At 42.3% G+C, this 21,506-nt stretch overlaps 2 protein-coding genes and 1 long non-coding RNA gene across 6 annotated transcripts; 2 read left to right on the top strand and 1 right to left on the bottom strand.

Annotated features, from left to right (window-relative positions):
* Window positions 1–11: 11 nt before the first annotated feature.
* Window positions 12–7,057, top strand: LOC136291928 (serpin B6-like). Its single transcript, XM_066187037.1, has 9 exons — window positions 12–225; window positions 350–491; window positions 748–857; window positions 1,245–1,422; window positions 2,776–2,913; window positions 3,534–3,651; window positions 3,891–4,033; window positions 5,120–5,287; window positions 5,743–7,057. The coding sequence occupies exons 4-9, from the start codon at window positions 1,255–1,257 to the stop codon at window positions 6,142–6,144; spliced, it is 1,137 nt and encodes a 378-aa protein (XP_066043134.1). The 5' UTR covers window positions 12–225; window positions 350–491; window positions 748–857; window positions 1,245–1,254; the 3' UTR covers window positions 6,145–7,057.
* On the top strand, window positions 5,200–15,127 carry LOC136291907 (leukocyte elastase inhibitor-like). 4 transcript variants are annotated; one of them, XM_066187015.1, is made up of 7 exons: window positions 5,200–5,287; window positions 9,088–9,263; window positions 11,265–11,402; window positions 12,211–12,328; window positions 12,954–13,096; window positions 13,812–13,979; window positions 14,716–15,127. In XM_066187015.1, the coding sequence occupies exons 2-7, from the start codon at window positions 9,096–9,098 to the stop codon at window positions 15,115–15,117; spliced, it is 1,137 nt and encodes a 378-aa protein (XP_066043112.1). In that variant the 5' UTR covers window positions 5,200–5,287; window positions 9,088–9,095; the 3' UTR covers window positions 15,118–15,127. The 4 variants fall into 4 exon arrangements, with proteins under 4 accessions (XP_066043112.1, XP_066043096.1, XP_066043121.1 ...); XM_066186999.1 differs by lacking the exon at window positions 5,200–5,287 and adding an exon at window positions 7,687–7,762; XM_066187024.1 differs by lacking the exon at window positions 5,200–5,287 and adding an exon at window positions 7,845–7,850.
* On the bottom strand, window positions 11,355–20,890 carry LOC136291935 (uncharacterized). Its single transcript, XR_010721806.1, has 3 exons — window positions 20,268–20,890; window positions 14,733–19,911; window positions 11,355–11,439 (listed from the first exon to the last, which is right to left on the bottom strand). It is a non-coding gene; the product is annotated as an uncharacterized lncRNA (long non-coding RNA).
* Window positions 20,891–21,506: the final 616 nt, after the last annotated feature.

Genomic DNA, 21,506 nt, shown 5'->3' on the forward strand with positions numbered 1-21,506 from the left:
GCGGTGTCGGGAAGAAAGGCGGAGATGGTTCTCGGTCTCCCGGTGCTGGCAGCGCTTGTGGGGCAGCGTGGGGTGCGGGCTGTGCAGGGCTTTGGGTGCAAGGCTGGCACGGGTGGTGTAAGGAAAGGGAAGTGAGGGCGCGCTGTGGGGTGTTGGTTTCGATGTTGGCTCGGGGAGTGCTGGTGTTTTCTTTAGCACAGAGCTCGATAGAAGAACATTTTAAAGGTGCCGTGCCGATTGTGTGTCTGTTGGGGAGATCTGACAGTGACATTTGGAATTTCTGTGGGAGGAGCGTGCAGGAAATCCCCGAATTCTGATACAAACTCCTCCCCGTATTTGGGTCTTACAGGAATCAGCAAACCTGCCGGTTCTGCTTTAAGAAGTGTGGGGAAAGCTGCTGTGTGAGTGAAATGTGTGTGGCGTGCAGGGTCTGTGAGTCTGATGTACTTTAACCACAGTCAGGCCAGGACAAGTCCTTCCAGTTTACAGTTGTAAGTAAAGGATTTTCTTTTTAATATAAGGCCGTTAATTCGCAGTGATAAATAAGGATGGGATAGATGAGTAATGTGGAGAGGAAATATCCTGTTACAATGTGACTCATATATGCTTGGTATGGTTGGGGTTTTTCGTTTGGGAAGAGGTGTTGTTGAGTTTTTTTTTCTGTTTGGTTGTGGTGTTTCTTTTAGCATTTTTGGTTAGAGAATGTTGCAGTGACAATGAAATTCCTGCTGGTTTTCTTGCTTTTAGGCAAAGCCCTTCTATCGACTTCTCCCATGCTGGTTGGCAGGTTTAAAACCCAGCTTGCACACGTAGAAGCAAGCTGCAGCTACCACTGAAGGTCTGTTGACTTAAAGAAGGTAAGAGTTGGTAATTCTACCACTCTGATGTCTAACCTTGGCTCTGGTGGTTGTCCTAAAAAGGCAAATTATTTTCTGGGTGAAGTCAAGAGAGAATTGTTTCTGGGAGTCCTGAACGAAATGCTGTTGTGCCTGATCACCTCAAAACATGTCTGTCACACTGTGTAGGTGTGGGATGGAAATTTAGAAGCAGACTCTAAATGGCTGAAATAATTCAAATGTATAGTGTGGTATCTGAGGTGCTTGTGGCACCAAATTAGTCTCCAGTGAGCTGATAATTTTCCAGCCTTTGCTGCCTAGTTCACCCTGGGAAGTTTAAAAGTGAGAAACAACTGTATTGTATTTAAATAAATTTGAATCATTCTTGTTCTGTGTTTTATATCCCAGGCTGGGAAGCATGGAAAGCCTGTGTGCAGCAAACAGCACTTTTGCTGTGGACCTGTTGAGAAAGCTGTGTGAGAAGAACAGTGGGCAGAATGTGTTCTTTTCACCATTTAGTATTTCTTCTGCTTTGTCTATGGTTCTTCTGGGTGCGAGAGGTAGCACTGAAGCCCAAATAAGCAAGGTAGGTCAAAATAAAGTGAGTGGATTGCATTTGATGGGATCATAGAAGGAAGTGATGTGTCTTAGAGTCTGTGACATGCACTTGTGCTAAACTGTGATTGTCACTGTGGTGTGAGAGAGCAGAGTTCTTCCTCTGGTGTTTGTGTGTAAATAGAGCCCCTTTTTGTGTGTGCGTGTGAGCTTTGTTCCTTATGAAATGAAAAGGTTTCTGGCTTTAGTAAGTGGGGGGTTTTTTTGGTGATTTTTGAGACTGACCTTCTTCAATATGTAATTAGGAGGTACTTGGAATATTTTTATTGCTCAGTTGAAGGCGACATAAATAATTTTGTTTTCCTTCTTTGCTTGGGCTAAAAATCATATGATACATGTTCTGAAAATAAAGGCAAACACATAAGAAATATTTTAAAAATCCCACTGTCTGCATTTGAAACTGCTCACTGCAACTTGATTTACTCCTCTTTAAAAATTTGCTCAGGGAACAAATATGTCTTTGGCTGTGTTTTATGTAGGAATGACAATATGAAGTGCAGAACCAGTTGTTTTGGTCTGGATGTTTGATTCCTTTACAAAGTGGGACAGGAGTATAAAGTTGTGTTTTGTTTCCATGTACTTTATAAACCTCTCTCAAAATCCTACATTGTTGCCATAATTGGAGATATTCCAAATCCATCTAGAGGCAGTATTGGACTACCAGCTCTAGGTGTCCCTGCTTGGGCAGGGCTTCTGTAGCAGATTGTCCCCACAGGTCCCTTCCCACCTGAGCCATTCTGTGATCCTGCAGCGCTTGGCTTGAGGGAAGTAAAACCAGGGCTGCTGACTCTGCTGATTCCTAATTTAAGTATTGTGCAACATCCTATTGAAGACATCAGATATACCTTGCATGATAAGCTCCAGATGGGAGGTGTAGTGAAGAAATCTTTGGCTTCAAGTCATACTAGTTTGTTGTATTTCTCTGGGGAATGTTTTTTTCCCCCAAGACCCCTAATGCCTGTAACCATATGGCTTGATGTTTCCTTCCTTTCTTGACCTAATTGGCTGAGTGCCAGCCATCCTCCCTGAAAGACTTGATAAGACCCCTGTACTTCCTTGTTCTTTCTGTTCACCCCTGGAACCATTCGAGAATAAACGCCTTGGAATAATCCTGGGGTAAGAGCATCTTTTGGAATCTTTTGTCCTGTCCCTCTGAGATATCCCTCGAAAGCCTCTCAAGAAACTGAGCTAGTCCCGGGGGGCTGCGGGGGAATATTTACAGTAGTTAACTTAAAAGTTGTAATTTTAATATAAAATGAATCATGCTGATCAAGTGTGTTTAGAGAAGTTATGGACACTGCTGTGGATGTTGGTCTTTGTGCAGGTGCTTTCTCTGAAGAATGCCCAGGATGCTCACAATGGTTATCAATCCCTTCTCCCAGAAATTAATGATCCAAACACCAAATACATCCTGAGAACTGCAAACCGGCTGTATGGAGAAAAGACCTTGAAGTTTCTTGCAGTAAGTAGCCATTAAATTTGTTATGATTGTTAGTATAATGTACTTTCTACCTCTTTCTTCTGGAGGTCAAGGCAGGCTTTGTGGTTTGCCTCTCAAATACTCTGGGCTGAGAGCCAGGAGTGCAATAGATTCTGCCAGAGCCCAGGGTATGAACTTGATGGAGAATCTCCCTTAAATAATTTTTGTTCTGGGTGGACAGGTGATGACAAGCAGAGTAAAATCCATCAGTCTTTACACTCTAGGGTTCTGTCATCCATTCACATATTTCACTGTGGGACAAATAGTAGATATGTATCTTAGCAAAAGTCTTTTACCGAAATTTCTGAAATCATTTGTCCGGTTCCTGAACCACAAAATAATTAGAGAAAAAAAAAACCCACATCATTGTCAATGAAGTGTCTAAGTTTGTAGTAGAGTGCATGAGCCATAACAATAATATCTATTCATATTTCAAAGAAGCGGTATAAATCCTAGTAGGAACTTGTCAGCCAGAACTTCAATGGCTCTGTATGAAGATGGAGAAGGAAAGCAGGCAGATTTCCTTGGGGAATGTAAGGATTATCTGTGTCTGAATGAGAGTGAATCTTTTGCTGAAAATGTGTTGTGAATGTCCCTGTTAGTCTTTCCTAGAGTCGAGTCAGAAATCCTACCATGCTGGCCTAGAGCAGATGGACTTTGTGCAAGCTTGGGAGGATTGCAGGAAACAAATCAATGGCTGGGTAGAGGAAAGGACTGAAGGTGAGTGCTTGGCCAGTGCCCAGTTTACCAAGTGGCAGCCATTGTTTGGGTAAACACGTGCTTCAGGATGTAGGATTGTGAATGCAGACAGTTGAAATTTAGAGCTATTGCTGTGTCTGGTCCATAATTTTCTTCTCTTCTCTTTTGTGTATTAAATGCAGAGTTGATACTATCTTGGATAACAATTTGATGCATGTCAACCAGTGAAATAATGTGGATTTTTTCTTTGAATCATAAAGGTAAAATTCAGAACCTGTTGGCAGAGGGGATTCTCAATTCCTTGACCCAACTTGTGTTGGTGAATGCCATCTATTTCAAAGGCAACTGGGAAAAGCCATTCAGGAAACAGAGCACCAGAGAAAGGCCCTTCCATATTAATAAGGTATGATGTGCTAAAATGCTGAGAATACACTGTTAGGTGAATGTTGTCTGAAATGAGCACCTTTAAGAAGAAATGAAATCTTTGAAGCAGGGTTACCTTGGGTAGGCTGTATGAGATTCCTTATGCCCCATCCCTTTCATATGAACACTGTCTTTGCTGAGTTTCTCTGAACTTTCACATAATTACTAGGACCTTTCATATAGCACAGAGACAGGTGTGAAAGCTTGTGAATATAAGTCTCCTTCAGAGAAGAAATCTTTAAGTCTTCTCAGTCAGAGCTTCCTTGCTGCATTTCTGCCCCTGAGCCATTCCAAAAGAAACGGAAAAAAATCTCGTTTGAAGAACTGTGTGCTCTGCAGTTTTGTTTGTAGAAGTAGATCAGTGCACTTGAGCAGGACTTGGGCACTGGCATGGGCAGGCCATTGCTGCCCCTCAGGATCCCCTGCAGCTCTGGGTTGGCCTCCAGGAGCCATTAACAAGAACTGTTATTGTGCCACTCTTAATTCCCCTGCTTGAAGGAACCGCTGTGGAAAACTGAAGCCCTCACGCCTGTCTGGGAACTGTCCCTTCCCCATTGGTGAAATAAATCCAAGAATGTTTGAAAGTGCTAATATTACTTTTAAATAAGGGAATATTTCTGTTCCCCCTAGACTACCTCTGACAGCAACTTCAGAGGCTGCTGGACAGATTAATTTCCTGACACCTTGCTCTCTCCCTGTGTGAATGGTGAATGTGTTGAAAATGCTGGCAAGAATATTGACAGATTCTGTTCCATGTTCTATTTCACGGTCCCATTTCGTATTCCAGTGCAAGGTTAGAACCAGGTTTGAAGATGCAAAACCAACAGGATATAGGGCTGATGACTAATCTCCTATCGACTTGTGGTGGAATATTGTGTATTGCTGCTGCACCTGGCCAGATTTTTCCTTGTGCATTCCAAAGCACAGTGGTAGGGCTGCACTCTGTGGTGTGTGATGACTCTTCCTTGTGAAACCCTAAAAGGCCCTGAGTAACTCGCCGTCTGCTTTGCAGTTTGAGAGCAGCAGAGTAGGTCACCACTAACTGTTCGCATCTCTTGATTTCTAGAATGAAACCAGACCTGTGCAGATGATGTTCAAGGAGGCAAATTTTAACATGACCTACATTGGGGACTTGCAAACCAAAATCCTTGAGCTCCCTTATGTGGGTAATGAACTGAGCATGATCATCCTGCTCCCTGATGCAATCCAGGATGAATCCACTGGCTTGGAAAGGGTAAGTTGTTGGGCTGAGTGGAAAGACAGCCTGAATCCTTCCAGGGAAGGAAGTGAGGTGTTGCAGAGAGACCTGCAGTTCAGTCCCAGAGCAATTGTGTTGCTGGTGCTCAAGGCCAGCAGAAATGTCCCTCTGCTCCGTATCCCCAAAGTGATTTCCCCTGCTATGTCCTTGGCCTGGAAAGAGGCTCACAGGAAAGTGCAGGATCTGGTTTGTAGTGAGGATCGGACACGAGTTTGGTCTCTTTGGTAATGCGAACAAGGAATTTATCACTAAGACTTCTTGAGTCCTTTATTCCTCTATTAAAAATGAAAAGAATACCCCCACAGTCTTCATGCCTAACCCAGGGAAAAATAAATGTGCTGTGTGAAGAAACACACAGAAATCATTATTTTGGCTATGTAATATTGACTCAATTCTTTTTGTAATTAAGTAAATTTGTGATTTTTCCTCAGCTGGAAAGAGAACTTACATATGAGAAGCTGATAGGTTGGATCAGTCCAGAAATGATGAGGTCTACAGAGGTGATGTTGTATTTACCCAGATTTAAATTTGTGGAAGATTACGATCTTAAACCTATTTTAAGAAGCATGGGAATGCCTGATGCGTTTGACTTGGGGAAGGCAGACTTCTCAGGAATCGCAACTGGCAAGGAGCTGGTGCTATCCGAAGTGGTTCACAAGTCCTTTGTGGAAGTCAATGAAGAAGGCACTGAAGCAGCTGCTGCTACTGGGCTGGTCGCGAATTGCTGTGCCATGAGAGCTGTAGAATTCACTGCTGATCATCCCTTCCTCTTCTTCATCTGGCACAACAAAACTGGCAGCATTTTGTTCTGTGGCAGATTTTGCTGTCCCTAAGGAGGAGATGTCTTGGCAGCATAGGGGCCATCACACACTAAACTTATATTTCCCTAGAACAAGGTGACTCCTTTTGCACTAATTGTCTCTTTCAGCTGTGCCTGCACCCTCTTCTGTACTCCTGATCTCTGGCTTGGCAGGAATACCAGAGCTGCTTAGACAAACACAACAGCTGCCATGTTCAAGTCCCCCTGCAGCTGTGTGCAGAGGTCTCCAGGTTCTTGCTGACACAAGAACCATCCCTCTTGCCCTGGGAGTGCTTCTTCTGTGCTTGACTTCACTTTTGGTGTCCAGCAGGCAGAGTGAGGCAGTGAGAGCCCATGGGAGAGAAGAAGTTACTTTTGCTTGTGACAAGGCTGGAGCACATTTGTAGTTGCCCTCCCCTTTTACCTTCCACTCTCATCCCTTTAGTGTTTGATCCATTGCCTGGATAGGAGATATCCTGCTGATAGGAGTTTGTGGCAGCCAGTTCCAGGTATTGCTGAGCATCGTGCATAGCTATGGAGTTTTTGGCTAACAACTGGACTAGCATATAGGCAAGAAGATTCTTGCAGCACGTCTTTAGAAGGTGTTATGGGTTGAGAACCATCACCACAGGGGAGTGGTGAGTTTATTCCATGTCACCTGGTTCTGGTCCTTTAACACGGAATGTACTCTAACTGCAGAATAGCAAAGACAAATCTGAAACAGCTTTCCTGACACAGGGATGTTTTTTGCATTTTCTGTTTTTGAAATACTAAAATAACTGTAAGTACTGTAGATTTCTGTTTCTTTTTGCTACTATTAGTAGTGCATTTTTAAACCAGTTTTCTGAAAACCCCAAATATTTTCTGTAGTACCAGCTTCTATATAGCTTGTTTGGAGTTCATCACTAAACAGAGGATTTTTCTGGATAGGAAAACCGAGACATTTACTTGGGTTGCCATGCATTATTGATTGGCCTGAAAGGATTTCAGGGTATTTCCAAGGATAGCAAAGGAGTCCCGAGATAACACTTTTTTCTGGGCAGGGCTGCAATGCTTTCGCTTGGTTTTTTGCACAGGTTCAAACCAAGGCCTGGTAGATGTCATCCAAAAGGTGCTAGGTGGCCCTATCCTTTATTCAGTGCACAGTAACCCAGCTGTCTCAGGTGAAGCAAACAAAAGCATTATTTGCAGGGGAGAGGGACGAGACCCAACACTTACGTCACCAGGACGCATGCCATACGCTCCAGTTAAAGGGCTGGTGCTATGCACCTGAAACCAATATGGGCAGTATAGTTGGGGACATCCTGGGAGTCAGACCGAGGACTGATGGAGAACAAAGAAACCTCCCCATGCAGTTACTTTCTTTGAAAAAAAAAAAAAAGGCGAAATAACTTTATAAAGGATGAGTGTTAATAGAGACACGGTGGGAAGGCAGAGAGGAGCCTCCCCGGGCAGCCAGGGTGCGCTTGCCCCTCGGGTCCAAAACACCTAGACCTTTACCGCTGGCGCAAGGTGGCAACTCCCGAAGCTCCCTCTTCTCACCACCTGCCGCCCCGCCCCCGTCCCGCCCCGGCGGGGTCCCCGCGGTGTCACTGCGTAGCTCGGCTCCTTCCGATCCATCCCATCCCGCTCGGTTCCGCACTGCCCGGCAGGTAGGCGGACAAGCGGCCCTTGGCGGCGCTGGGGCACCGCGGGGCTGCCTCCGCGCCTGCCCCCGGCGCATCCTACGGGAAAGGGACGGTAACGGGACGAGAAGGGGAAATCTTTCCTCTCCACCTCAGCGGCGGGGTCTGCGCTTCTCGGGCTCCGGGGTGGGCACTGTTGACAGCTGGTTTGGGTCAAAGGCTTGCGCAATGAGCTAAACGAAAGTGAAAGTATGCCTTGGGGTTGGGTTTGGATATTTGCAGGCGTGTTGGTGGTCTTTCTTTAGCCTACAGCTCGGTAAGAACGTCGCAAAGCTGCCGGGTGTCTATCTGTCTGGCACGGAGGAAGCCGATAGTGATTAATTTTGCAACTGCTGTAGAAAGACTGCAGGAAATGCCCAAATTTTGGTGTGAATTCCTCCACGCGGTTGGGTCCGGAGGAGAGAAAAAACAAATCGAGACTCCGGCTGCTCTGTGCTTGCTTGCAGCCGGACTCTGAGCTGGGCGAGCAGGAAGCTTTCACAGCATCCAGCGGTGCCGCCGCTGGCCCTTGCGTGGGGTTTTGTGCCTGACCCGACCCTGGCACCTTTCAGCCAGCCCTTGAGCATCTCCCCGAAATGCATCGCTGCTCGGTGTCAGCCCTGCAGCTTTGCCTCTTGGGCGCTTCGCTTGTGTCCCCGCCGCTTGGTAGGTGACCTGCAGCCCCCTGAACCTCGCGCTCCCTCCCGTGCCTTGGGGGCCGCCCGGCCCCGGTGGTTCTGGGTGCGGCGGGCAGGCAGCTCCGTGCTCCTGGCAGCGCCGGCGGGGGACAGCGGTGCTCTCCGCTGCTGAAAGCCAGCGTGCACCCAAGCCTTTGGCAGGGTTGACACCGCTCAGGGACATGGATTCGTGGCGTGAAGACGGGCAGGTTGCTGAGAGGTGTCTGAGCAGATGCTTTGAATGTTCTCTGTTCGTTGTAGAGGACCAGAGGGAATGCTGCAGGAGGGAGAGCCCTGGCGTGTACTGGGTCTGTGAGGTTGAGGGACTTCTGTAATTCTACCAGCGTATATACTTCCCATTTCACATCTGCTGGAAAGGAATTTTTAAAAATAATGTCTTTAAAGCTAGTATGATAAGTAAGGTTGGAATACACAATTAACATGGAAAAAATCCCCTGCTTTTACAATGTGATTCATTTTTTTTAAGAATAAGGTGCACTGATGATGATATTCTTACTGTTTCTGTAAACAGCTGCATCCAGTTTAATCCAGTCTTTACTGTGTGAGTCACACAAGGTTAGACAAGGTGTTTGAAGAATGTTTCCCAGAGTCCTTATCAACTGTTTTATTTTTCAGCTATAACCATGGAGAACCTGTCTAATGCCAACAGCAGATTTGCACTTGATCTACTCAGAAGGTTTAGTGAGGCCAACCCAACAGGAAATGTCTTCTTTTCTCCTGTCAGTATCTCTGCTGCTCTGGCCATGGTCCTTTTGGGGGCCAAAGGTAATACAGAAGCCCAGGTGTTGAAGGTTAGTAAAATAAAATGGTCATTAATTTTATATTTTATTTACAGTAAAAAGGGTTGTGTTTTAGAGGAGGGAAGATTAAATGAGGGTATTTTTTTCTGTTCAAGACAGGATTTTTGTCATGCACACTGAATCTTCCTCAGACTCTGCAGCTACTTACCCTCTGCCGACCCTGCTCAAGAGCCCTTTGTCTGTATTTTCTATGGCCCTTGTTGCTCATTTAATTTCACTTGTTAATTCTTGACAGAGAAAACTAATGACATTAGTTAGTCTCCTTTTAAATTGATCATAACTTCCAGCAGCAAGGCTTTATGAGTTTTCATGAGACGTTTTGACAAACTATTACTTTATAACACAAGATCGCCAGTGGTATGTTTATTTTTAATAATTATGTGTGTTTTTGTAAAAACCACAGTAACATTCTGTGGTTTTATATCTAAAGTGTAGCAGCTATAATGATAGATGGTGATGTAAGTAAGTATCAATCTCTCAGTAAAAGGAACTTGGATACCTCCAAGAAGCTAAGCCTGCATGGTTATCCTTGCCATAGCTTTAGGGTAGGTAGGATAGTTTAAAAAAACCTCCATATAAATTGCAAAAATGGTGCACAAAGGAGTGTGCTAGTTTCCCCTGAAACCTCTGTCATGCAGGGGACTTGGTCACTGTTATTTTTGCACTCTCATTAGGCTAACGCCTGTAAAAAGGTGTATGAGTCTCCTCATTGCGGTTGTCATCATACATTTGCCTATGAATAATTTCACCTTTGTATTCTGGACTTCAGGAGGAACTGTTTTATACTGTTGAGTGTTGGTGTGCTTACTCAATAAAATTACTTTCCCACTGCTTGTTCAAACAGACTTTGAACGTATTTCATGTAATCAGACTGACAGCCCCACCTAGGATAAACCTACTGTCAGCAGAAATCACGCAAAAGGAACTTGGGGGGAAAATAAATGTCTTTCAACACAGTCAGTCTCAACAGGGCATGTTGTTGTACCATAATATTTCACTTATGAACACAGTGCTAATTAAAAAGGCAGCGATTAGCAATTGTTGAGAGCTGTTTGCAAGGACACAAAAATTTGTTTCCGGGATCACAATTCTATTGTGAGGTTGCCTCCGTGATGTTCCTGCTCAGCCATTCACCTGTACAGCACAGCTTGCACTGAGGTGATCAGTGAAGCCTGATCAAAAAGCCAGTGAGAGGAAGAGAAAGCTTTCCTTTGAATCCAGTCACTACTTCACAGCAGTCTTCCCTACTGGGAAACACATGGTTTCAGTTTGAATATGAGTGTCCCTGCTTTGGTGTAGCCTTCCCTGTCCAGGAGGTCTGGCAGCTTCTGCTGTGACATCTTTAAGTCTTTGCCAGCCAGCTTGCCTCTGGAAGAGGAGATACTGGTAAAGAGATATTGCAGTGATGCATTTGATCTTAAAGCTAATACTTACTTAAAAAAAAATATATATATAGTATATATGAAGTGCATATGTATTTATGGAGTTATATTTTCATAAAATTATAAAAGATAATTGCTCTGAGTTTTCTTAATACCTCACCTGTAATAGTGCTGACTGTATATTCTGAAAAAATACAACCCCAGACTCCCTTGGGCTAAAGGGGGCACCAAGAAAGCAAAAGAGTCTCCACAGCATCATCTCTCTTTTTGATTCCTCACCTGGGAATGAGTTCTTGGGCCCAGTGGTCCACAGAGGAGAGGCCCACGGAAATGCAGGCAGGACTGGGGGTTATGAGCAAGAGCTTCAGCTGTGACTGTGTATAAACCAGGATCACCATACAAGTGGTTGACATGGGCAGTGTAGCAGTGAGGGACAGTTTGATTCATTCTTTGAGGTTTACAGAAGTCTCTAAGCAGCTTCCAGCCTTTTCTCTTTCTCCAGCCTACCTACTGGATCCTAACCTGCTGCATCAGCTCTACCCTACAGATTCACCGTATGTTCTTTTAAGACAGTATTAACAGCAGCTAGTTCACTCCTTTTTTATTTCAGACGCTTCATCTTGACAAAGTTGAAGATGTTCATACAAGATTCCAGGCTCTGACCATGGATATAAACAGAAGCAATGCTCCCTATCTCTTACGGCTGGCCAGTCGGCTCTTTGGGGAGAAGTCCTACAGCTTTCTGCCGGTACAGTGGTGCACATCAGGATGGCATGTGGTGGGATCTGGGGGGAAAGAGCAGCTACTTGAGTATTTATGAAGTAGAACTATTTCCAAGCCCATTTCTAAACATTTCTGGGAAGTTGACAAAAGTGTGTCATATTTGCTGTGTGCATTTCCATAGCTGTGGGCATCTGTGCCTCTCACCTAAAGGGTGTAACACAGCAAACCCTTTTCTCTGCTTGTCCACTTCTGCTGTTCTTGTCCTCAAGGGAAGAATCACTCATCTATGTTCTTAGTTTACAGTAACCCTCATGACATCCCACTCTGTTGCAACCAGCTTTTCAGGTTGCAGCCAGTTCTGTTCCTGTTGCAATCAGCTTTTTAGGATTTTCATTGGATTAGTACCACATAACTTCAATATTTCTGAAAACATTATTTATTTGGGAGGGAATATCCAATATGTTTTACCAACATGCCTCTTCATCAGTGAATTACAACTTTGTGTGCAAATAGGTTGTTGTTTTTGTCCCTCTACAGCTATTTTGAAGAGTTCTGTTTTATCCTAGCTGTATTTGAGCCTGTTTCAGGAGAATGATAGGAAAATATTGCAACACCTGCAGTAAGCACCCCATCAGCTCTAGACATGGCTGGTGTACTGTGAGGCTTACTCTAAGAGTGGGGAAAAACCTGTTAACTTCAGACCTCCCCCAGGAAACACTGTTAGAAACCCACCTCAAAACTAGTGACAATCTGAGTACACCTTATATATCTGATAATTATATATTTTCTTATCTGCATGTAGTGAAAGCTATTCTTATTGTTCCAAAATCTAGGATTTCCTAACTAATACACGGAAATTATATGGCGCTGATTTGGCTACAGTTGATTTTCTTCAGGCTTGTGATAAAGCCAGGAAAGAAATTAATCAGTGGGTTGAGCAGAAAACTGAAGGTAAGTTACTTTTTTCTTCATAACTGGCAGTGTTTGATATCTTGGGAGCAGGAATAGGCTTTATTCTCTGCTGTCTTTAGAACAGTTTAATTCTGCCCTGGGATACTCACTTGATGCATGGACAGAACCAGAAATTACCTAAGCAAGACATTTGAACAGTTCCATAAGTCCTGAGAGTTTTCCATTCTGTTTTTGTATTCAGGCCATGAGTGCAGGAGAGATGACTAAACATGGACATGTACTCATGAGTTGGAGAATTAGTTTTAGCCTCTGTTGGTACATATATATATATATATATATATATAATTTTTTTTCTAAATTCAGTATTCCTTAATGTGGGTGTTCTGTAGTTCTTGTATAATGAGTGACATGTAACAGTTTAGACTAACAATATTACATTTTCATCAAATCACTGTATACCAAAAGTTATAGCAGTATGTATTAAGAAAAACTATGGTGAAGTAGAGAGACAGGTACTGAAATACACATTATTACAGAAAGATATTGGTTTTATATTTGTAGTATTTCCATGGCATCAGTTTCTCGATGTATTTTTTATATGCCATCAACTTACTACATGATTTTGTTGTGACCCCTTTTTTTTTTTTTTTTGCTGCCTCTGAAGGCAAAATCCCTGATCTGCTGTCTGAAGGCTCAGTTGATAGTATGACCAAGCTGGTCCTGGTGAATGCTATTTATTTCAAGGCGAACTGGGCTGAGAAATTTCAAGAAGCTAACACCACTGATGCACCATTTCGGTTAAATAAGGTAGGACATGTCTAATGAAAAGGTCTAATAATATAGGTGGTAATGGAAAGCTTTGCTTACAGATAAAATAATTAAGAAATGCAAAGTAATTTATTATTTTTTTAATTTTTTAATGGATTTTAGTATTTTTCTGTATTCAGTAAGCTCTTTGCTGTCTCACTCACTGGAATAGTGTTAGTGACAATTCTCACCTCTGGTTTAGGACCTAGTAGGGTTTCTGTCTGCAGCAGATCAGCAGCTATGAACTGTGTTTGTGATGCTAGGTAAGCAGTTTTAAAATGACAGGACATTTTGATTAAGCCCCATCTTCTTGTTCTATATTCTGCTTATGTTAACAGCTTTACAAGTTACTATATACAGTCATCTGCTTTATGCTAAACAGAATTGATCTTTGTTGGCTTAACATTTTCGTACAGTGGTTTGAAGAAGCTGTTCCAGTTTCTGTAACTACTGTGCTATAGAAGCTAAAGGAGAACCAAATGTAATACAAACTCATTATTTCTTCAGAAAGAGGAAAAAACCAACTTCTTCTGAAAAGAAATTCTTCTTTTCAGAAGAAATTGTTCTTAAACAGGCAGTCAGAAGTCTGAAAAAAACAGTTGTAAAATGGAGGACAACTGTGTACATAAATGCAATTTTAACTTACTTGGTTCCTATCAGTTCTTTAAATGAGTATTTCCTTAACTGTTACCTTTGGTGCTTTTTATCCATCCAGAATGAAAGAAGGACAGTAAAAATGATGTATCAGAAAAATAAATTTAATTTTGGGTACCTTCCCGAAGAGAAGATCCGTGTTTTAGAGCTGCCTTACGAGGAAAGAGAACTTAGTATGATCATCCTGTTGCCTGATGACACTGAAGAGGACTCCACTGGACTGCAGAAGGTGACCAATCTAAGCTAATGCAGTTGTTCCATGTTTTAAAGTTCAGCCATTCAAAATTAAAGCCTTAGTGAACCCATGTTCTCAGGGCACCAGATCTATCTGGTGTATTTTTAGACAACTCTCTACTAGTACAGCAATAAAGAAAAAAATGGATGCACTGCATCAGGAAGAGAAGTTGTGTTCTGATTTTGTAGCTTCTGTTCATGTATCCTCTGCTGAACGGAACCATGATGGAGACTGAAAACAGAATTAACTGTGAGAATTAACTTACCTCGATTGTTTGTTTTTAATGACAGAATTTGTCTTTCAGTAGCTTTGAAAGTCTTCCTTTCCTTAACCATAAAGTAGTGAGACTGTTTTCCATTAAATGACCAGCTTCTTTGAGCTCTTTGATTATGATTTTTGTTACTTGTTTTTAATTAGGTAATTCCATTTAGTTAGATTAAACAGTAAGAAGTCTGGCTTGCTCAAGGTGCATGTATTTCCCTTCTATAGATTGCAACAAGAAGCAAATGTCTGCATTACTTTGTAAAGTAAAAACTGCTCTAACTCCACTTAATTTCAGTAGTATTTTTTTGATCTCTATTTAGCTAGCAAAGATGTTCATGATGTATGTTCATTTTTGCATAGCTGCTTTACCATTTTATGATGTTCTATAAATAAAGCCTCATAAATGTTACTGAAAATGAAACACTACACTGGTGATAAGTAATGCTCTCTGTCCTTTTAATTCCAGATGGAAAGGCAGCTTACCTTAGAGAAGCTCCAGGAATGGACACAGCCAGAGCATCTGTATTCCGCTGACGTTCATGTGCGTTTGCCAAAGTTTAAGCTGGAAGAAAGCTATGACCTTAAATCAGATTTAGCTGCTATGGGCTTGCTGGATGTTTTTGACAGTGGCAAGGCTGACTTGTCAGGAATGTCAGGGGCACGTGACCTCTTCCTCTCTGAAGTTGTCCACAAGTCTTTTGTGGAAGTGAACGAGGAAGGCACGGAAGCTGCAGCTGCCACTGCTGGCATTGCTATGCTCTGCATGGTCATAGAAGAGGATTTCAATGCTGACCATCCTTTCCTTTTCTTTATTCGCCACAACCCAACACAAAGCATACTTTTCATGGGCAGATATGCTTCCCCATAAAAGAAAACTTAGCATTTGCAGCAGTTCCTGCTGTTGTTAATGAAAGCTTTGTTCCTGAATGAGTTAATCCTTCTGTCGTGAGTTCCTGGTAATTTGACTGAGATTCTGCCTTTCCATTAAAACAACCCCAGAGAAAAGGAGTAGTAATTTATTTTTCTGACTGTAGGCATAAGAAATCTTGGACTAGAAATAAATTTTCTTGGAAAAAAATGCATGTTTCTTAAAGCACAGTATCAACCTTTATGCATCCTCACGTGGGTTTTTCTGTGTTGACAACTCTCCATTGGGATTACCAATCACTCCTTAATAATCCAGTCACTCCTTATGCGTAAATACTAGTTTGTTCTTGCAAAGTTATTCCTCCCCTAAAATCTTGCTTTACAAAAACACTGTAATAAAATCATTCTAGACACCAAAAGGCATGTCTCAAACAGCTGGGTTTACCCAGTTCTATCGTGAAATAGAAGGTCAGATAACATTTGTTTAGAGACATCTATTAATAGAGAAAGGATTAAGCTATTTAAACAAAAGCAACTCCTTGAAGCTAGCAGCCAGAAAAATTGCAACACAGCTTTTGAATGAAAAGGAGAAAAAATGAGTAAGAACTTTAGGTGACATGTTTAAAGAGGATTTTGAAAATTTACATTAAATGTTACAAGAAAATGTTTCAGGGATTAGAGGTCTCAGGTGCCTTTTTGAAAGTTCAGATGCTGCCAATATGGCATTAGATGCTAGCCAGAACCCATGTCATTCCCAAAAGATATTTCAGCTTCCCAGAGGAGGACTGGGCATAATCTCCAGGAAATATCTGATGTTTCTCTTTATGTACAAGGATTCTACATTTACTGAGCTAACTTCCACTACCTCTTTATGCACAAACCTCTGGTACTGTACCACAGCCTTATTCCTAGCAGCCAGTGTAATTGCCTACTGTCATGTTCTGTGTTTATTTTTTTTGTTTATTATTTGCTTGTATCTTGGGTACTGTAACATTTACCTGTACAACCTCAGCTCTGAATGTGGCACAGTAATATATGTAATTGCTAACGGTATTTTAATTTCGTCTTTAAGCAACAAATAAAAGTCTTTTACTTAAACTTTTGTTCAAAATGGCGGGTTTTTTGCATGCAATTTAATACTTCAGAGTACCAAAATAACTGTCTGAAGAGTAGATCCAAAGAAAACCACTGGTGCAGCAGGTGCAACCAGCTGTCTGAAGTCATTCAGAGTAGGTGAAGATACTGAAAACCAAATTACTCAATAGAAGAGGATGATTGCCTGAGCCAGCAGCTTCCCCTGGAAGTGTAAGATGAGCTGCTCACCCCCACAGGGAACAGGGGGAGTCATGGTTTTATGAAATGGCACAAGCACTTGGTCTGCAATACCTGTTTGCAAAGGCTGTGGTGGGTTTGCAAAAGAGAGTGTGTATTGCAGCCTGCAGATGTGAATGCAATCCCCTCTGCACTGAGTGCTTCAAAAACCCAATGCCTTGCAAACAAAAAGTACTAGCACAAAACCCATGCAAAAATTTGGAACGCTTCATGTTGGGGAAGATGCATCAGGGAAACCTTATAAATATGATTGCTTAGCAAAAGATTCTGAAAATATGAAACCTATAATCGAACTAGAAATGGAAGCTTATTTTGAGTTGCAGGATACTGAGTCTTAGTTACTATATAAACTGAAAACAATAGCCTAACCAGCTGAAGGAGAATCCTTTTTGAGTGAACAATACCTTTCTGCTGGCTAAGAATCCAAAGGTCAATGTGGCAAAACAGAAAAGTCTAAAGAGTAGGTTTTAGAGTTTAAAATATAACATAGTATGGTACTGTAGTAGTTCTTATAGGCTATATGTAGATTCTATAGGATTTTGTGTCTTGTATTGGTTGGTCATTGTAAATTAGAATATTCATCACAAAACAAGATTTAATGTATTGTAACAAGGACCTCGCTCTCTTCGCCTCTCCTCTTCCCCTTACTCTTACCTCTTCGCCACTCTGCTGCCTACTCTCGCTCTTACCTCCTCCCCCTGCTCTCTGACCCCTGCCACCTTGCTCCCTCACTCCCTTCTCTCTTAACTCTTACTCTCTTGTTCTCTCTCCCACTCTCTTTGGGACTTCCCTTCAGCCAAGGCTGGTGGCTGAAGGCAAGGCCCTCTTTACCCATGACCCTTGCAATGAAACCACGTATTCTAGAATATCTCAGGTCAGCAGAGTTCCTTCTCCCTGCCGTCCGCGGATGCTCCTAGAGCTTTGATGTTGTGTTTATTCTCAGTTTCTGGGCCTTGTTTCAGCATTTTAGCAAAAAAAGCTGCTGCTGCTGCTGCCGTAGACAGGGTTTGCCAAAGCGAGACTCAAACCCTCCATTTTAATTACATCCTTATCTTTATTTCCACAAACTCAGTCAATGTGTGCAAGATACATGACGGAAGGCTTTTAGGGCAGCAATTGCCAGGAAATCAGAAGAAAGATAAAACCTTGCATAATTGTACAAATCAGCATAGCGTTATGAGGAGACTGATGTCTGTATCTATTGTGTTGGTATCAGCATTCAGTACCTGAACTGTAACTCAATTAAATTGAGAAAAGTTTGGTGTTCTACAAACAGAGTGCACAAAACAAAATCTCAGCAATAAGAATCTCAATAAAATCAGCTTCACATTCAGCCATTAAAAAAACCCAGCAACCTTACTGACCTTATTCCCCACCCATAATTTATGTCCCACAATAAGATGGTTGTGTTTTTCCTTAATAATACTCCTGGCTTTTTTCCTGTTTTTTTTTTTTTTTTTTTTTTTTTTTTTTTTTTTTTTTTTTTTTTCATTTTCAGAACAAATGACTGACAGGGGCCTACTCCAACAGAGAAAACTGGCATGCTGTCTGTATTCACATTTCTAAATAATAATATGCTGCTTCAACTACCTCTTGAGAAGGATTTTGTTTGTAGAACTACTGAATGAACACAGGTCTCACTAAGTTCAAAGCAAAGTAATTTTGAGTACAAGATGTTTTAACTGAGGAAAATGGTAGAAAATGTAATTTTAATGAGTTAAACAAGATGAGAGACTGAAACCATCAAAAGTCTCAATATAAAATCAGGAGCTTAGCCTTAGTTTGAGCAAAGTAGCAGTCAGAAGTTGACACCCATCGCATTAAAAAATACTGAATGCAAAATCTTTGGTTTCTATTAACCCTTAGGAATGCAACATTAAAAAGTCAGCCTGACTGCAGTTATACTTCCTAAGAGGGAACTGGTAAATTCCTGAGCACCTTGAGTACCCTGTCCAAAGCCAACTTGCAACAGGCTGCTGGTTTGAGTAGACAACATAAGAGAGTCTTCCAGTGGAATAGAGGATTATAGTGGCTGCATTTCCCCCTCCATTTTAGCCTCTCCTAAGCTGACTAGCCTTTATATAACAAGACAAAACTCTGAGAAATATTTGTTCACTGTGCTATGATGAGTAACCCAGACTTTGTACTGCTGCTAACATTAGACTTCCTAGGAAAGCACTTTGGTTTTGCAATTTAAACAGAAAAACCACCACCACCCACCGCCAATTGTCTGCTTTTTGTCTGATTCATACAGCTGAAATTGCTCATCCTAGGAAGTACATACCACAATATGGATAAGGAAGAGAGTTTTATCTCTGTGTTTTATATCACCTTCCAATAGAGATAAATTTACTAGAGATAAATTTACACAGATGAGTTAACTCAGAGCATGTGTAGTTATACTTTTGCTGTTTAAAAAAAAAAACGCTTGCACGTGTCCACATATGAGCAAAATCCTCTTAAAGTACATAAACGTGGTCAAGTCCTTGGAGATAGATGTTTGTTTTGATTTACTATGGTTTATTGCAGAAATAAGAACAGTCCAGTTCTCTTGCTCCTACTGAGATAAAAGGGTACAATTGAAATCAGAACCTCACTTTTTGGTTTGGGTTCCTTTTTTTTTTTTTTTTTTTTTTTTTTTGGTTAGGTTTTTGTTGTTGATATATTTTTCCCCTGTAGTGAACCGCTAGTTCTGTCATATTATCTCGTGGTACCATCTAAATGCATGCTGTAAGGCATATTCATTAAGAGGCCTACACAATCCCAGACTACTTAGTAACAATGAAAGACAAAAACCACAGCCAAAATCCTGAAGAGCACAGCCTGTCTGGAAACATGCTGAACATGCCAGGTAGCTGCTGGCAATTCGGATAATGAATTCATCCTGGCAACCAGAAACTATATCTTCAGGATAGACTGGAATTCAAACCATCAGTTTGAATAAACACTTCTCTTTTTAAGTCATTTCGTAGCAAATGGTATGCAGCAGTCATTTTGGTCAAGTGCTTTTCTCTCAACATGAGACAAAATGCTCACAGAAAAGGGAAAACAATGCAGTCCAGAGGTTAAACTGAGGGTTTCAACCCTTTGTGCATGGAAAACAGGACAAGAAGAATAAAATACAAGTAACGATTTCACATCAATATTTAGTATAAGAGCCCGGACAACTCTTTGCCAGCTGTATCATCCACGTTTTTATCTGTGAGAGTCAAACAAGCTAAATGATGGAAACAACATTCATTAGGTAATTTTCTAAAAAATTCCTGCAATGGAACTCATTTGAGGCATTATTTAATTAATACTGCTGTTGTGGCTATCCATATCTTTCACATAGGCATGTTACTACTGGAAGAAACAACTTACATCAGTGCAATTTGTTTCTCAAAGTACTGAATTCCCCAACATGGAATGGCTATGGCATGGCCTTTCTCATGATCTCCATCATTTCTTAGCGGGACAACTTCTGTAAGAGAAAAAGAGATCATGGCATGGTGGATTTTTATGGTGGTGCTTACAACAGAAGCAACTGTTACCTCATGGCATCCAAATTTCCTAGTGATACTACAATATCTATTTCCTTAAAGCCCTTCACTCCGAAGAGTAAATAAATACATCACTATACCAGCATGCAATTCATAACCATTTCTGACCTTCAGAGAGCTTTTCAGGGCTCACCCCAGGCGGTCAAAGGCCAGAAAACTCACCCGCGCGGAGCCGCCGCGGCCACCGCCCGCCCGCCCCCGCGGCCACCCGTGGAGCGGGCACAGCCGCCCCGCATTTCATTGTTTCTGCCCTTTGCTCCCCGCCCTCCCCGCTCGCCTCCCGCTCCGCCGCCCGCTTCTTGTCTTCGTTCATTTGGGGCCGTCCCACGGCCGGCTCCAGCCGCAGCCTTTCGCTACTTTGTGCATTCGCTGCTTCAGTCTCCTTTCGCCGCGGGCTTCTCGTTCGCCGCTGAGTGCATTCCGCCTCTCCAGTCCCGGCCCGCCCCGCCTCCTTCTGCGCGGCAGCCTCGGCCGTCGCCTCGGCTCATCGAGTTCGCCGAGACCCCCTTTCCTTCATGCAGGAAAAGCCAATTCTTTAGTCACATCACTTCTTTGATACAGTTTTTACAGACCTCGTGTTCAACTGTTAACATGCTTCAGAGCTTGCTTGCCGATTACTCTGTTGCTTAGTCAAAGGTATTCCACTTGTCCAGCAAATCCATCTAGTCTTGGATTGATTACTCTGAAATGTACTCTGTAATCTTTGGATTTCATTCTTTCATCTTGTGCTTTTGACGGTTTCACTAGGAGATTGGCTTCTGCTTGTTGAAAGCAGCATTGCCAATCCTGTGTGGAGAGTGCATAAATTGCACTGAGAGGAAATGGATGGTTTTGCCTTAGCTCTGTTTTGAAGGGACTGGAGATGATGCAAAATGAAATGCTCACCTCTGAGTGCATCTGGTCCTGATGGACGTTTTAATGGAGCATTCAAACAGAGGAGATGAGCCTCTTTAAGGGGATATAAAAGAGATGCACATCAGCAGCAGGGAGAGAGCAGGAAGCAGCCCACTCTCCAGTGCTGCTAATTACCACAGGGAGGAAGGGAAAAGGTAAATAATACTTGGCTTGGAGAGCAACCACGAGGCACAATGGCTTTGAAACATTCTTCTTCCCAATATTTAGGCAGCCCACTAGACAGCACTGTCTGATGGATCTGACCTGAGGGGCACAATTTCTGCCTCCATCAGAGGCTGAGGAACGAAGCACCACCTCTCAAGCCTTTGCTAACCTGTGCTGCCCTCTGAAGGCGAGCACATACTGGTCAGATTTCCTCTAGCACTGGAAAAAACCACACCTTGTTTTATTCCTCCAAAGGCATTTCAGAGGACCATCAGCATAAAAATGCTCATCGAATTAATTACCCCCTTAATTCAGGCAACAAGAAAGTTCCAAGCAAATAACAAAAAAGTGAATTCTGTTAAAAAGAAAAGCATGAAAATATCCATAAATGAAGCTTGTTGAAATACTTGCTTGTCTTCAGAACACTTTGCTCAAAGCATTCAAAAGCTACTTATTT

This window comes from Chamaea fasciata, unplaced genomic scaffold, assembly GCF_029207755.1.
Source record: "Chamaea fasciata isolate MVZ Bird 193981 ecotype frontalis unplaced genomic scaffold, bChaFas1.0.hap1 SCAF_1, whole genome shotgun sequence".
Taxonomy (NCBI): domain Eukaryota; kingdom Metazoa; phylum Chordata; class Aves; order Passeriformes; family Sylviidae; genus Chamaea; species Chamaea fasciata.

What these genes read in the sequence shown, in the direction of transcription:
- LOC136291907 (XM_066187015.1), top strand. Translation starts at nt 9,096, where the DNA reads ATGGAGAACCTGTCTAATGCCAACAGCAGATTTGCACTTGATCTACTC. An exon ending in CAGAAGCCCAGGTGTTGAAG is followed by an intron (nt 9,264 to 11,264) that starts GTTAGTAAAATA and finishes TTTTTATTTCAG; the next exon opens with ACGCTTCATCTTGACAAAGT. An exon ending in GGTTGAGCAGAAAACTGAAG is followed by an intron (nt 12,329 to 12,953) that starts GTAAGTTACTTT and finishes CTGCCTCTGAAG; the next exon opens with GCAAAATCCCTGATCTGCTG.
- LOC136291928 (XM_066187037.1), top strand. Translation starts at nt 1,255, where the DNA reads ATGGAAAGCCTGTGTGCAGCAAACAGCACTTTTGCTGTGGACCTGTTG. An exon ending in CTGAAGCCCAAATAAGCAAG is followed by an intron (nt 1,423 to 2,775) that starts GTAGGTCAAAAT and finishes GTCTTTGTGCAG; the next exon opens with GTGCTTTCTCTGAAGAATGC. An exon ending in AGACCTTGAAGTTTCTTGCA is followed by an intron (nt 2,914 to 3,533) that starts GTAAGTAGCCAT and finishes TGTCCCTGTTAG; the next exon opens with TCTTTCCTAGAGTCGAGTCA.